Source organism: Gallus gallus, chromosome 11 (assembly GCF_016699485.2).
Source record: "Gallus gallus isolate bGalGal1 chromosome 11, bGalGal1.mat.broiler.GRCg7b, whole genome shotgun sequence".
In the NCBI taxonomy this organism is placed as follows: Eukaryota; Metazoa; Chordata; class Aves; order Galliformes; family Phasianidae; genus Gallus; species Gallus gallus.
In genome coordinates, this window is record NC_052542.1 from 6193421 (window position 1) to 6206923 (window position 13503).

General features: G+C 40.4%; 1 protein-coding gene across 13 annotated transcripts in view; it reads right to left on the reverse strand.

Annotated features, from left to right (window-relative positions):
* ADCY7 (adenylate cyclase 7) overlaps nt 1-13503 on the reverse strand; it is a 58859-nt gene that overhangs the window by 23822 nt on the left and 21534 nt on the right. For 11 of the 13 annotated variants that reach the window (XM_015292407.4, XM_015292401.4, XM_040707183.2 and 8 more), the window contains 4 exons: nt 5136-5674; nt 4189-4389; nt 2191-2352; nt 1263-1412 (listed from right to left, as the gene is read on the reverse strand). In XM_015292407.4, the coding sequence (XP_015147893.2) occupies nt 1263-1412; nt 2191-2352; nt 4189-4389; nt 5136-5306 (684 nt within the window). In that variant the 5' untranslated portion in view covers nt 5307-5674. Of the gene's footprint in view, nt 1-1262; nt 1413-2190; nt 2353-4188; nt 4390-5135; nt 5675-8145; nt 8300-13503 lie in introns of those variants that run through there. The other 2 variants (XM_040707185.2, XM_025154320.3) reach the window with 2 other exon arrangements.

Here is a 13503-nt window from a genome sequence, read left to right on the forward strand (position 1 = left end):
GGGCCACATGATGCTGACATGTTACACAGCTTTCAAGGAAGTGATGATGAACCCTGACCTGCAGTTCTTGTATTATCTTCATAGGGAAAAAATGGGTGGCAAAAAGGCAACTCAGAACTGTCTGGCAAATTGCAACACAGCTGAAAAGTAAACTGTCCATAGACTTCAGCTCATCTACACTTCAAACAAGCAACCATAAAACACGTGCAGGTCACCACATCACCCAAGGATATTTTAGTAGCACAGTGCTTCTGTAAGCTGCTTAAATACTTCCCCGGCTGTTGCACAGGGAACAGCTTTCTGCCAGGGTTTTCGTGCAGGTTTGTCATCTCACAAGATCAGCATCAGAAGACAGGCTGCGTTAGCTGTGTGGCATTCTCTTCTTTTCAATTCTGTCAAGTCAGTCACTCCCCAGCCCCTTCCTTTTATCTAGGAACTTGTGGGCAGAGAACTCAGCTCACATCAGCCATCAAGAGCTGCTGTTCCTCACCCTGCTCACACCAGGATAAAAGGAAGGCACGCTACTTTCAGCTTTGATACTTCCTTACAGTCCTTCCTCAGTAGGAGATTAAAGTTCCTTGCTTACTCTTTAAATACCACTGGAGTTTAGGGATATAAATGTTATCATACTCCAAACTGTAACGCATTATATGATTTTTTCATAGAATCATAGAATGGCCTGGGTTGAAAAGGACCACAACGATGGAGTTTCAACCTCCCTGCTATGTGCAGGGTCACCAGCCATTAGACCAGGCTGCCCAGAGCCACATCCAGCCTGGATGTTTTCTCACTTAAGTTTCAATTTTCTCCTAGCAAAAGAAAAAACAGTTTCTGAGACAAGAAAATAAAAGAACAAACAATACTGCAGTATTTCAAAGAGAATTCCTAACAAAGGGAAGCACAAAACTGTTAAAATTACCCCACAAATATTTGTCAGGACATTAAGGACATGTTCTTTTGGGTTACCTCAGGCCAGTCCCATCAACCTTTTGTGCTAGGAAATACAAGTTAGCTGAAATAACTGGCAGCAACGTCCTTGCTACAAGTATTGTAATTTTCATACAGACAAGCCGCATGGAACAGTTTTCTCCTTCCAACTTCCTTCTTTTGTTACTAATGGCACAACTTTTATTTTTCATATGAGGTGGGTATTATGAAGATCGGCCCAAGCCCTTCTATGAACATTAATCACAAACCTTATAAAATGGCACCAATTTCAGAAATGAAAACAAGCAATTCATAGCAAGAACCACTTCACTCACTTGTTGCCTCTTTTCAATCTTCAGTTTCATTCGGACCTGAATGCACTTTAATGTGTATCTATACAAATCCCACGAAGCAACCTGCATTTGGCGTTTGTGAAATGCACCCATCAAATTACCACAAAGGAAAATGACAGCATTGGCAAGTACCTGCACAAGAAAAACATTTACCTGCTGCAGAACAGTCATCGATATTTCACCAGTACACTTTAGTTTCTTAGAAGTAACTGATCTCAGGCATCGTTTCACTTTCCCCTTACCCTGTTACACACCAAATGACAGCATTTCCATTGGCCAGGATGTGCCTGGACAACAGGAGCTAACTTACACAGGAACAGGTACTCCTGGGGGAACATACCGCAGTACAATGAAACAACTCTGCTGTATCACTTAACACTTTTATTTGCAGACACCAGTGGTTGACTCTGAGAGAATACAGTCCACAAAAGCACGCATCAGCATGGTGTGTGAAGTCTGACAAATATCTGCACTGAAAGAGCGGGGTGCTGCTTTGAACACACCCTATAAATAAGGGCCAGGAACCCTAACAGGTTCCTGTAGCGCTCCCAGGCCCTGCTGACTCCCTGGGGCAGCAGTGGCCCTTTTGATCCACCCATCAGGCAGTGTCAGATGAAGATAGGACCCATCTGAACAGCACAGATTGGGAAGAAAGATTGTGACAAAGTTTGTCTTACGTTGAGTAACAGTTAAGAAATTCTGCTTCTTCCACTTACATCAGAAAACCAGAACGTATTATAAATGAAACTAAATACATTTTTATTGAAGGCATGCAAAACAGATACGAGCTCGTGATCCAAATCCTTGAACTTTGTGGAAGTTTGGAATTTAACCTAAACAAGAGAGTTATGCCAAAATCAAATGGTAATATGACTAGGATATTTAATGACTTAAAGTAGCTTTTCCTTACCTGAAACAGAATGGATCTTTTATCTGCATGAGAATCCCTGGATAACACACTTAGCACAATAATATGGGAGAGAGCAGAAAGAACACTAATTATGACTGCATCTCTCATCCCAAAGGGTAGCATGGTATAAACTGTGAAGATTATGAACAGAAAAAATGGCACCTATCGAAAGGGAAAAAGAAACAAAACAGTTAATCACACACACACATTATTATATGTTTAACAGACCTCATAAAGAAGAAGGAAAGCAGCAGCATTCTTCTCATTTTTAAGCTGAACAATGAAATATCGACATTTCAAAAGCAGAGTTAAAAACATAAGGAAAGAAGTAGCCCTAAAAGCTTTGAGGGAATTAGCAGATATAGATTCAAAGATAAAGCGATTAACATGACGTATCACTTCATTTTTTCAGTTGTCCTTGCCCTTCACTCTTGGCTCATCCATTACAGCTGAAGGTGCACTTTATATATCAAGATCAGTGCACTGCAAGGATAGCAAAGCTGAACAGAATGGAATTTCTCACCTTCTCCAAGTTAGTATTTTAATCTTAAAAGTACCACATTACTTCTTTATTTACTCCACATTTGACAAAACCAAAAGCCCAAATAATAGTTCCCAACGCTGACACAAGAGAATAATCCCTATTGCAACTAACTATGTATTTAACAGCAGAGGTTTTACAGAATGCACAATGTTGCAGCTCATTTGCAGCTCAACTCACGCTGTTCCAGACAGCGGCTTCCTTCAAGGAAATTTCAAGGCCCAGACTACAGTGAAATGCTTATCAGCATAGATTTCTTTGCTGAGATGGAACGTAACAAGCAAACAAACAAATAAAAGGTTTCACCCAACAGGAGTAACCTTTTAAATGTTCATCTTTACTATTTCATTTGTACCAAAACTTCCTCTACCATACATACAACCCTCATCAAACCATTCTGAATGCTGTGCAATATTTTAATAAGCACAGACAAGCATAGGTTAAACTTCATTTAAGCAGTAGTTTCAATCTGTGATAAATTACGAACTTCCAGTACAATTTTGCAATTCACCTATTTGCTTCTGCTTTCTCATCTATAGTTGCCTTATGTTTTTGGCTTTATATCACCATTATTACCAAAGACAATGATACAAGCCACTGCGTTGCAGCACTGAAAGCAAGAGAAGCAAATCTTGTGTTATTACACATTTGTACCTATAATTAAGAACTAGATTTTGTTTTAGTTTTTTTTTTTTTTTTCCTTATGGTGATATCTTCTTTCTTAGATCAAAAAATACTGAATAGCAACTGTAAATACTGGTGCTGGATCCAGGCCATAATACAATCAGATATGGGTTGTTTAACTCATAATTTATATCTTTCTTTATCTGAAATAAAGAGGGGAAGGGGAAGAGTCAGTAAAACAAGATAAAAACTCGTTTTTATTTTATTGAAAACTCTTCTGTTTATATTATGAGAATTTAGGAGGAGTTTCCTACAGATTATGGTATTTTTGGCATCACAAAATCTCCCGTCTTCTGATCAGAGATACCAAGTAAGGAACTTGAACCGCACCCAGCTCTGCTAGGACGTGTCATTAATTCTTATTGTTCACCTCTCCCACTGAAGTGAAAACATACTGTCTAGGGCACACCCAGTTCCAGAGGCCTTTACACATTTCTTGAACACCACTCTGACACACAGAAATTAACAAAAGCTAGCATTATTAATGCAAAAATCTCTTAAAAGATGAACACGTAAATATTAAGTTTTAAACTACTTACACAGAAATAAAATTACAACTTAAAAGATGCAGTTTCTAAATAAAAGTGTGCAATTATCCAATCTTCTTAGCTGAACTGTATTTTCAGTTATAAAAGCACACTAGATCTCAGAAAACTAGTTTTATGCTGTTATAATGTTCAGAAAAATTAAGTGCGCAAGTAGATCCACACATAGTGACCACAGGTTTTATGGTAAATACTTGAATAATTGGGAAACAATTGGGAAATGCATACCTGTTCCCATGCTGAAAAATAATCTTCTCGTTCAAGAAGAGGAATGTAACCTATCGTTAAGAAGCAAATCCAAATTGTAACTCCAAATAACGTTAGCCATCTCCGAAATAAGGATTCGATACATAAAAGTAAGTACATGACTGAAAATATGACAAGAACAGCACATACTGCAATAATGAAGGCAAGATGAATACGTGCTTCCTGAAAAAGCAAAAGAAAGCATTATGTTTGCTCCAACTTTCTCCTTCGGAAAAAAAATGGAAAATTCATCTGTACTCTCCTGGAAACAGCTGAGATCAGAACTCAGGTTAGCATACTTTAAAAGCTAAGCAGTCTGGCTGCAGCAGCACTAATGCTTTCTGGTATTGATACATTCAGAGATAATAAATAATTCTGAAGATATCCAATCTACCCAGCTTCACCATTTTCATTTCCTGAACTAACCTTTTTGTTGTTGTCTTTTAAGATAAGTTATAATCCTGATAAATGCATTTAAGGAATTCAAGCTTTACTAAAAATGGTGTAACAGCTCTTTTCCAAGTTTTACAGAGGATGACTTGCAACACCTATGAATATTGTTGCTACTCTCCTTTCTTAAGGGAATAAAAGCTAAACAGTTTACAAGTGGTACAATTAAATCTCTTTAGCAATTAACCTAAAGACACACACTCACGCAGCACTGCATTTGGAAAGCAGTGTTAGAAGGCAACAAAGGACTGTAATAGCTTCCTCATCACTCTTTTACAACATTATCTTTAGATCAGTTCCCTTTTTTTAACTGCTGTCAACTGAGACCACTTGAAGAACACGAGTTTTTATTTCAGTTTCTTTTTTCTTAAAAAACAGAATCGTAATATGCTACACAATCACAAATTTCTTTAAGCTGCATCTCTCCTATGCCTACAGTATCCCTGCACTTTGCTGAACGAATACCAATCAATACTCACATCTTTGACAAAAAAGATTATAATTAGTGTAGTCCAGAAGATGATTGCAATGAAGAGCAGCAGTAGCAGGAGTGGAAGCTGCTGGCTCGTATAACGGTACTTCTCATAGAGAGGATCTGTGATCCTGCAGTCATCGCTTTCACTGAAGAAATATTTACCCCTAGCTGGCATTTTATCCCAGGCTGGCCGCTACTTCTCTCAGCTGCAGTGCACACACAAGGACAGAGCTGGAACTCCTACTTCACAGAGATTGTCTGACTTGCCACTGTCGCCTCTGCAATCCGTAGCCACGCTGAGTAACCCAGGCTCTTCGGCTTGACTTCTCATGAGCACGAACTTCAGATTTCCAGTGCTTCCAAAAGCAAGACAGTTGGTGTCCCCAAAACCAGGAGTTTCATGCATGAGTCTCTAAATCAATGCATATTTATGCTGCTATGATTTTTTATGGCTTTTTTTTTTCCTCTGCTTTTTTTTTTCCCCAATTCTTATTTTGCAGGACTTCTTTCAGCAAGCTTGAATTTTACTTCCTGGGATGAACTCTGCAGAGAGAAGATACAATTAAATTAATTGACTTCAGCTGAATGGACGCGGTGTTCCCCAAGAAAAGTGAAAAGCACCTCCTTTCACACTGTTTTGATTGAAAGGAAGGAAAATGAGAAAATGATGCAATTCTGTCCAAGCCAAAATTCAACCATATTAAGAAAAAGATACTTAGCATCAAGCTGCACGCATCGCGTTCATCTCCAGCTAATAGTGTTTCTGCAGCAATCGGTGTGCTCTATTAGCAATGAACATTAAGGAACAAACTGTATTGTTAATTACTAATGACCAATGCTTTCCAAATAGATTTGTGAATATAACTCATTCTGTGCCAAAAGACTTGCAGCAAAACAAAAGAATGGGGGGATGGGATGGGGGGAAGCATGAAAAACAGGCTTTCAGGAGAAGTTTTATTAGAACTTGATAACAGGACGGCGGCTGCTTTGTCCCTTGACTCCCGTCACCATGGTGCCTATTTATCTGGGGAGAAAGAACCAGCTGAAAGGAAAGCCAAATTCCAGCCAGTTACTGTCAAGAGACAAAACGTTTAGCCACACGTGTTCACACTGCATTCACACTGCAATCAGGAGTGGTATTAAGGAAAAACAGTCCCAGAAAGCATACTGAATGATTTAGTCTATGTAAACACAGCCAAGCAGTAACATACCACTCTTTTACTAACAACCAAGACGGAACAAATAGATATACCATACTGAGACTGGACAAAAATAAAAAGTGAACTTCTGCAGAAAAATGAAAAATTAACCTCTTGTTGGCATTAGTTATAAAAAGAGAAAGAGTATATTGCACTACTTCCATCTGTCACAGAACCATGGAATCGTTCGGGCTGGAAGGGATCCTTAAAGGCCATCCAGTCCAACTCCCCTGCAATGCACAGAGACACCCACAGCTCCATCAGTGCTCAGAGCCCCCTCCAGTCTCACCCTGAGTGTCTGAAGGGATGGGGCAGCCAACACCTCTCTGGGCAACCTGTGTCAGTGCCTCACCACCCTTAGCATAAAAAAAAATATTTTTTTTTAATATCCATTCTAAATCTCCCCTCTTTTAGTTTGAGACCATTTCCCCCTTGTCCTATCACAACAGACCCTGCTAACAAGTCTGTACCAGAGTAACTTAATGTACATATTCAAAACTGAAATAAAATGGAAGAAACTCTTCAGTACATCTTTCCCTTGTGCTTAATGGTACACCTGATATCTCACCTGTACTTGTTACTATTGAGCTTTCCTTTGTAATAAGAAGGTCTCCCACAGCTCAACTGAAAAAATAATTGTGGCACATACATTACTGGCACATGCACCATAATGCTCTTTTGCTGTGTGTGTGAATGCATCATAAAGATCACTGACAGCCAAAGTAAAGGAGATGCCAAGACAAAATCAAAATATTCACATCGTGCTCTAATATCACATTATCCATATCATACAGGTGGCTGCTAAGCTGCTTCACTCTAGCATAGGCCGGTTCCTTCTTCAGAAAAATGCATCAGAAGTTGCAGATGGTGGGCAGGATTTTCATCTGAATTAGCCTTTCAGTGGGAAAGGTGATACATTGCTGCCAGTGGGAAGGTTTCAGCTGTAACTCTCTCCAAAGGCAGAAAACTCACTACTCAGAAGACAAATTTCTTTAATATAATTGCAGAAATCTGATTTTTATGATAATGAATATTTTGAGATGCCTTTTCTTCCCCCTCCAACCTGCAAAACCAAATCTCTTTTCTAAAAATAACTATTAATTGCTACGTAGTCATACACTCACAACTATGAGGCACACACAGTCCTGTCTTGGGCTGCTGACTCCAAAATCCAGGAAAAATGGGTTCACAGTTTTCACTCTGTAATTTATTCTTCTGACCACCTCCATGAAAACACACCACCAGGGACAATCTATCCTACGGTTCAGTTGTCTAATTAGTTCTAACATTAGTTCAAAAGATGAAAAAGATGTTAAATATTAACTTGGAACTCTCTCTGAATATGATTAAAGAGTTTTACAAGACACAAAGTCAGAGACACGTCTTGTCAATGACTTAATTGCTTTTAATAATACAGAGAGTGCTAGCCTATCAATTCATTTATTCCTTCTCTGATACTCGCTGCCATGCACGTAATTACGAACGAGGCCCAGGTCACAGCATTTTCTTCTCAAAAACTCCATTAAGTGAAAAAAGTCCCAGAGCAATGCTTCACGGGTTTAACAGAGATCTGTAGTGCACTACAAAAACTTGGAGATAATTCAATTCTAGACTTGATTCAATTTGTACCGTGTCCACTGCCACTACCAGAGCCCTCCAACACAAGTGAAGTACGTTGAAATTTCCAGTTTCTCACAGTACAAGACATTAGCTACTTGCAGCTCCAGAACTGTCAGCTCTACGTGACTTGATTTAAAACACATAAACAAACACTACTAAGTTAAATTACTGGAAAGAATTAATTAAAAAACAAACCTTCTGTTCCAGAAACTAACAGACCTGGCTGGAAGTCCCCACTTTAGGTGCCTTTCCTCTGAATTCTTTCCAAAAGCCATCTTAAAACACAGAAGACAGACTTGGGAGAAAATCAAATTCTAAGAATTCTCTGCCTCACAGGTGACAGCACATCACCACCAATGGAAGGCACTCCTGTTTAAGTATTCGGGGATCACATGAGCACTGTTCCTCACACTATCACTTTTACTTTTTTAGGTCAGTTTCTTGGAGATTTGGTGTTCTCACACCACAAGAGAGGCGTAACCCAGAAATGGTGACAGACCACAGAACCCAACAGCACTCCCAGAAGTACCAGCAGCAAACACAAGCAAGACAAGCAGAGACCAGACCCAGAGCTCTGGTCATCACCTTAACAAGAAAAAGCATCCTTTCTTTGGAAGCCTTTCCTTCTGTTCTGGAGAATTAGAAAGGAGAAGGAACAATCTGTCAACGCAATTATTTTGTTGTATTTGTGTATAAAAAATAACCCAAAGAGTATGGATTGGAAACTGCACTGAGAACTGACAAGAATGCCTACAAAAGAAATACACAATGTTCAGCCAGATCCAGATGAGCTCCAGACATCTGCATGCCAGTTAATGTGACAAACACCTGCTCAAACAAGACAAGAAAAACAATCAAACAAGAAAAACAGCAACAGAAGACCCACCACAGTAAGGTACCTTCCAGAACCTGAATCAGAACCGCCACAGTAGCCTTGTGAATCCATTCTGGTTCAAGCCAATACAAACAAAGCTGCATTCACATTCAGCCACAGAAACTTAGGTAAGTACTGGGCAGGATTTCTCTCTCACACACGCAGCCACCTCTGGCTCACCAGGGAAAAGACAGCCATGCTTTCTGCAGATCTGATTATTTCTGAAGGCTCTGTGCTTTGCTTTCCACTTAAAACAACATCAGGCATCGCTGAACTCCCCAGTCTCCTACTGACAAAGCCAGTATAACAGACTGGAAGCTTCTTGGACTGGAGCTCTTTTGTTCTCCAGCACTAGTGAGGCTGTCTGCAGTGCTTTGTGTCAATACAAAACATTTTTTTAGGAATGGGCCTGGACTCAGCAGTCTCAGAATAGGCACGACTATGCTATAAACTTACCCACTTGCCATCTCCAGCCTTGTCCTGCATAGCACGCACCATCTCACCAGGGAACAGCCTCCCCCAGACATTTGCTTGCAGATAAATTTTCACAATAGAGATCCTTACTAAACAAACCTTTTTTCCCACCTTCTTTTCCAAATAGGCTACGGCTGCTTTCCAAGGTGCATCAGCGCTCTACTTTCCATTCTAACAGCTGACAACCGCCTAAATTATTTCATTAGCGCCTCAAATTTCATTCCAGGTGAGCATCTGTAATTAATGTAGTCGTTCAGGAGACAGAGTTAATTTCTGCCTGCCAGTGACTTATTCAGCCCCATATGTGCATCCAGCGCAGACAAACATGCACTGAACAGTCAGTAGAAATCAAGTCTTTTTTTTTTTTCCTGTTGACTTGAAACGGGATCACATCCAAGTCCTGCATGTCATAAGCCATTCAACGCTTCTGGCCTCCAAAGTTTAATTTCTCTGAAACAGTACTAAATGGGGAAATGCCACAAAGCTCTGGGTTTCTCTAGATGCTTTTCAAAATACACTGAGATCAAAGGTTCAGCTTGAGCCTCTGTCCTGGCAATAACTGAGGGGTCTTGCCCCTGGGTCCCGGATCTCTCCACAAGCAGGAGTTAGCCATATCTGTTCAACAGCTCTTTGTTTCACCTCTAGCAGTCTCTCCTGCTGCCTGCACAAACATCTAACCTTCAGAAAGCCCCTGGTTTCCCCTGCCTGCTTAGGGCTGGTTTTCTACCTGCACCCATCTCCTGGCCATTCACCCTGCACTTCCCATCTACTCCTCAAGGAAGTGGTAGAGGCTCACCAGTTTTCCCCCATGATTCACAGAAGCATTTGCTTCAGCAACACTGCTCCAGACCTTTTCTACTTCCTTCTTTATTCGTAACGTGGCGCAGGTCACACATCAGCCCAGACGGATGGGGTAACTTTGGCAGCTTCCTTTCCAGCAGCTGCCTGCAAGGACCAGTGCAGGAGCAGGGCGAGCAGGAAGACAAAGGAGGAGATCTCAGGCACTGAGGGAGCACAGAAGAGAGCCTCTCATCCTTGAGGCTTTCCTCAGTGGCACGAATAGCATTCTTCCTTGCTGACAATGCAAGGCAGAGCAACAGACAAAATGACGTGCTATCTGATACAAAAATCAGACTGATAACAGAACAGCTCTTGGTACAGCACTCCTTTATTCTCATGATTTACAGAGCACACACCATTTTCAGGTGCTAGTTTCATCTCAGACTGCAGAGTGGCTCTGGCAAAGCTGTATCTTCCTGCTCAGTCTCCCATTCACAACTGTGATGAAGATGGCCAGGAATTGCATCCTTTCTCCCTCTTCCTTAGAAGTATTATTCCTACAGCTGCTGACCAAGTTGATGTCTTTCCAAGCAGGATCTGAGCGGTGCAGCAGTTCTGCTTTCCATTTGGAAATTGCCAATGCAGTCACAAACACATTCTCAGTAACTGCCTCAGTAGTTTTAAAAGTACTTATTTTTCCACTTAGCTGTTCATTCGCCAAAAACTCCAGTCTTGCTGTTGACTAAAAAGCAGTCTCATCAATGAAACATTAAAGACAATCCCTAATAGCAACAGTCAAGTAAAATGATATCTACTGCCTGATTCCTCTCCATAACCACAGCACAAAAGCAAGCAGAACCAGTTTTTCTATTTTTAACTACTAGGGTATCAAAGAAGGATGATACGCTTCTGATTTTCATCCCATCTTTTGTTTCACACAAATGTCAACAGTGTTTCTGAAATGACTTCAGCAACTTCCGTGACAAGAGTGATTGCTGACCATAATTACCCATTAGCAGATATTACAAGGGAACTGGGAGTCTCTAAACACCAAGTAGAATTATTGGAAGAGTACTGCTGGATGAGTTACAAATCTCAGACAAAAACAATCTACAGCCTAGTGGGCTCCACAGCTCATTTAGATTGGGAAACAAAGGTTTGCAATCCTTTTGGATTTTGAGTACTTCATAGCAGTCACCACAGGAAATACCATTCACGTTACAGACAACTTCCCTTCAGAAGATACTTCCAAGCACCAGCCTGCAGCCCTCTGGGCCTTTTCTACTGCTAGAAGGATATCAAAAGGAGAACTGATGTTTTTAATGACTTGTCTGCTATCAGCAGTAATCATCACGTGTGCAGGTAGGTCTCTTTACAAAGGTAAATCATTTTTACATTTTGACATTTTTCATGCAGCATCCCGCCTTTCTTACTGATGTTTAATTTCTGAAGAGATTCTTCTGGTATACAGAAAAAAATTGGATCTAGATTAACCTTCTATTTTCCACTATTTCTATTTTCATCACTCAAAACTCAATTTAAATACAAAACAGTCTGGCAATTGGAAAAAAAATAAATCAGGAGGAGGTAGATGTAGTCCCACCACCCATCAGAACGGTCATTACTAATGAAACAGAACAAAGGTTAAAATATGACGTTAAGTCACCTAGATTATACACTTTAACTTCGAGAGCTGTAACAACAATTGGGCCAAACACCCTGCAAAGAAAGATTAAAACTTAAACTTTCTCTTCTCACGTTCCTTGCTGAATAGATTGCTGCTTCTTGTGCTATTCATTCTACAGTAGTCTTCAAAATCAGATCAGATGTGCAATAGTATTCTGAAAATGATTTTCCAGTCTCTAGCAGAAGCGGAAGGTGTGAAACATCAGAGGGTATATTTTCCCTAACCTGAGTCACACAGGTGGCTCAGAGCCCCAGGAGAAGAAAGTCTCCCACACAAGTCCTTCTCCTGAGGCACACAGCCTCCCTGGGTACCTGGCTACTGCACTCACCTGCCTCCGGGCTGGGCTGGCCACCAAACAAAGCAGCAGTCAGCCTTGGTGGTCACACTTCTGTCATCACATTGGAGTGTGTCAGCGAGCAAAGGTGGTTGCAGAGCTCCGAGCTGGCCTAGCATTTGGAAAGACACCAGGCAAACCACATGTAGGAGGGCTTGGGAACTGACTCACCCTTTCTCATGGGTCTACAGCCCAAGGAAAGGACACCGATAACATCACCTCTGGATCTGGGGTGGGGTGGTGGTGTTCGTGTCTAAATACCATGATGGTTACAGGATCTGCTTTGAGGATAAGATAAGCTGGTAAAGAAGGAAAAAGAGTCCATATAGCCAGAGCAGCGCAACTGAATTAGATGGGAGGGTTTACTACTGTTCCAAGATGGTTTACTGTGCAACAACAGTTCAACCAACAAATCTGTTAGGCCTTATAATTAACTTCTATTTCCATCTCAGCAGGAACGGAAGAAGTCCTTTCATAATGCTGATTTTCATAAGCAGCCAACTCTAGGGTGTAAAACAACATATCACACCAGAAGGAACTCAGCTGTGCTTTGTATCTTCCAAAGTCCAAGGTTCATGATTGCTTCATGAGTCCCAGACACTCTGTCCTATCTTACTGATAGATTTTCTGACTTCACCTGGTTTAAAATTGAACTTACAACTACAAAAGTCAATATCCCACTTACACTAGGTTCTCAGTGATCTATTTAGAAGTCGTGTCTTTGAACACTGTGTCCTCAGAAGTCCAGGTGAGTTTTCATTGTATAATTTCAACTTTATGAAAAGCAGCTTGCAGTTATTTGTAGTAATAAAAACAGCAATATTAAGCAAACACCAAAAAACCCAGCATATTTAGCTTGAAGACTACAGGCAAAAATAGTGCGTACTATAGAGAGAAAGCCTCAAAATTTTCTATTGAATATCCATAATTTTTAGAGAAACTGAACTCCCTGATATTTTCAGATTTTATTTTTTTTATGAGTGTGGGGAGGAAATACGTCACGCTAAGTAATACTCAGTCAATACTGAAATGAGCACTGAGAAAAAATAATCACTTTGAGAGGTATATTCAAACTGACAAGAGATTCTTTCAGATGTCATCATTTAGGATACAGAATTATAAGCATACGGAAAACAGAAAAAAGCTAAAGCTTCAAGCTACCCAAGCTCAGCTGAATTACATCTAGAATCGAATCTCTCTCATTTGTATAGCAATGTTTTAAATATGCCTCTGTTTTTCTGTCTCACTAAAGCAATCAAGAAGCACAGACTGCTGATGTGACAGCCGGAGTACATGGACGTAAGTTGACCCTTCTAATTACAGCCAGGTATGCCAGGAGATGTTCAAAAAATAAATAAATCACAGTGACTGCAACAGGCATCCCAGGTTACCCTTATCTCCTCC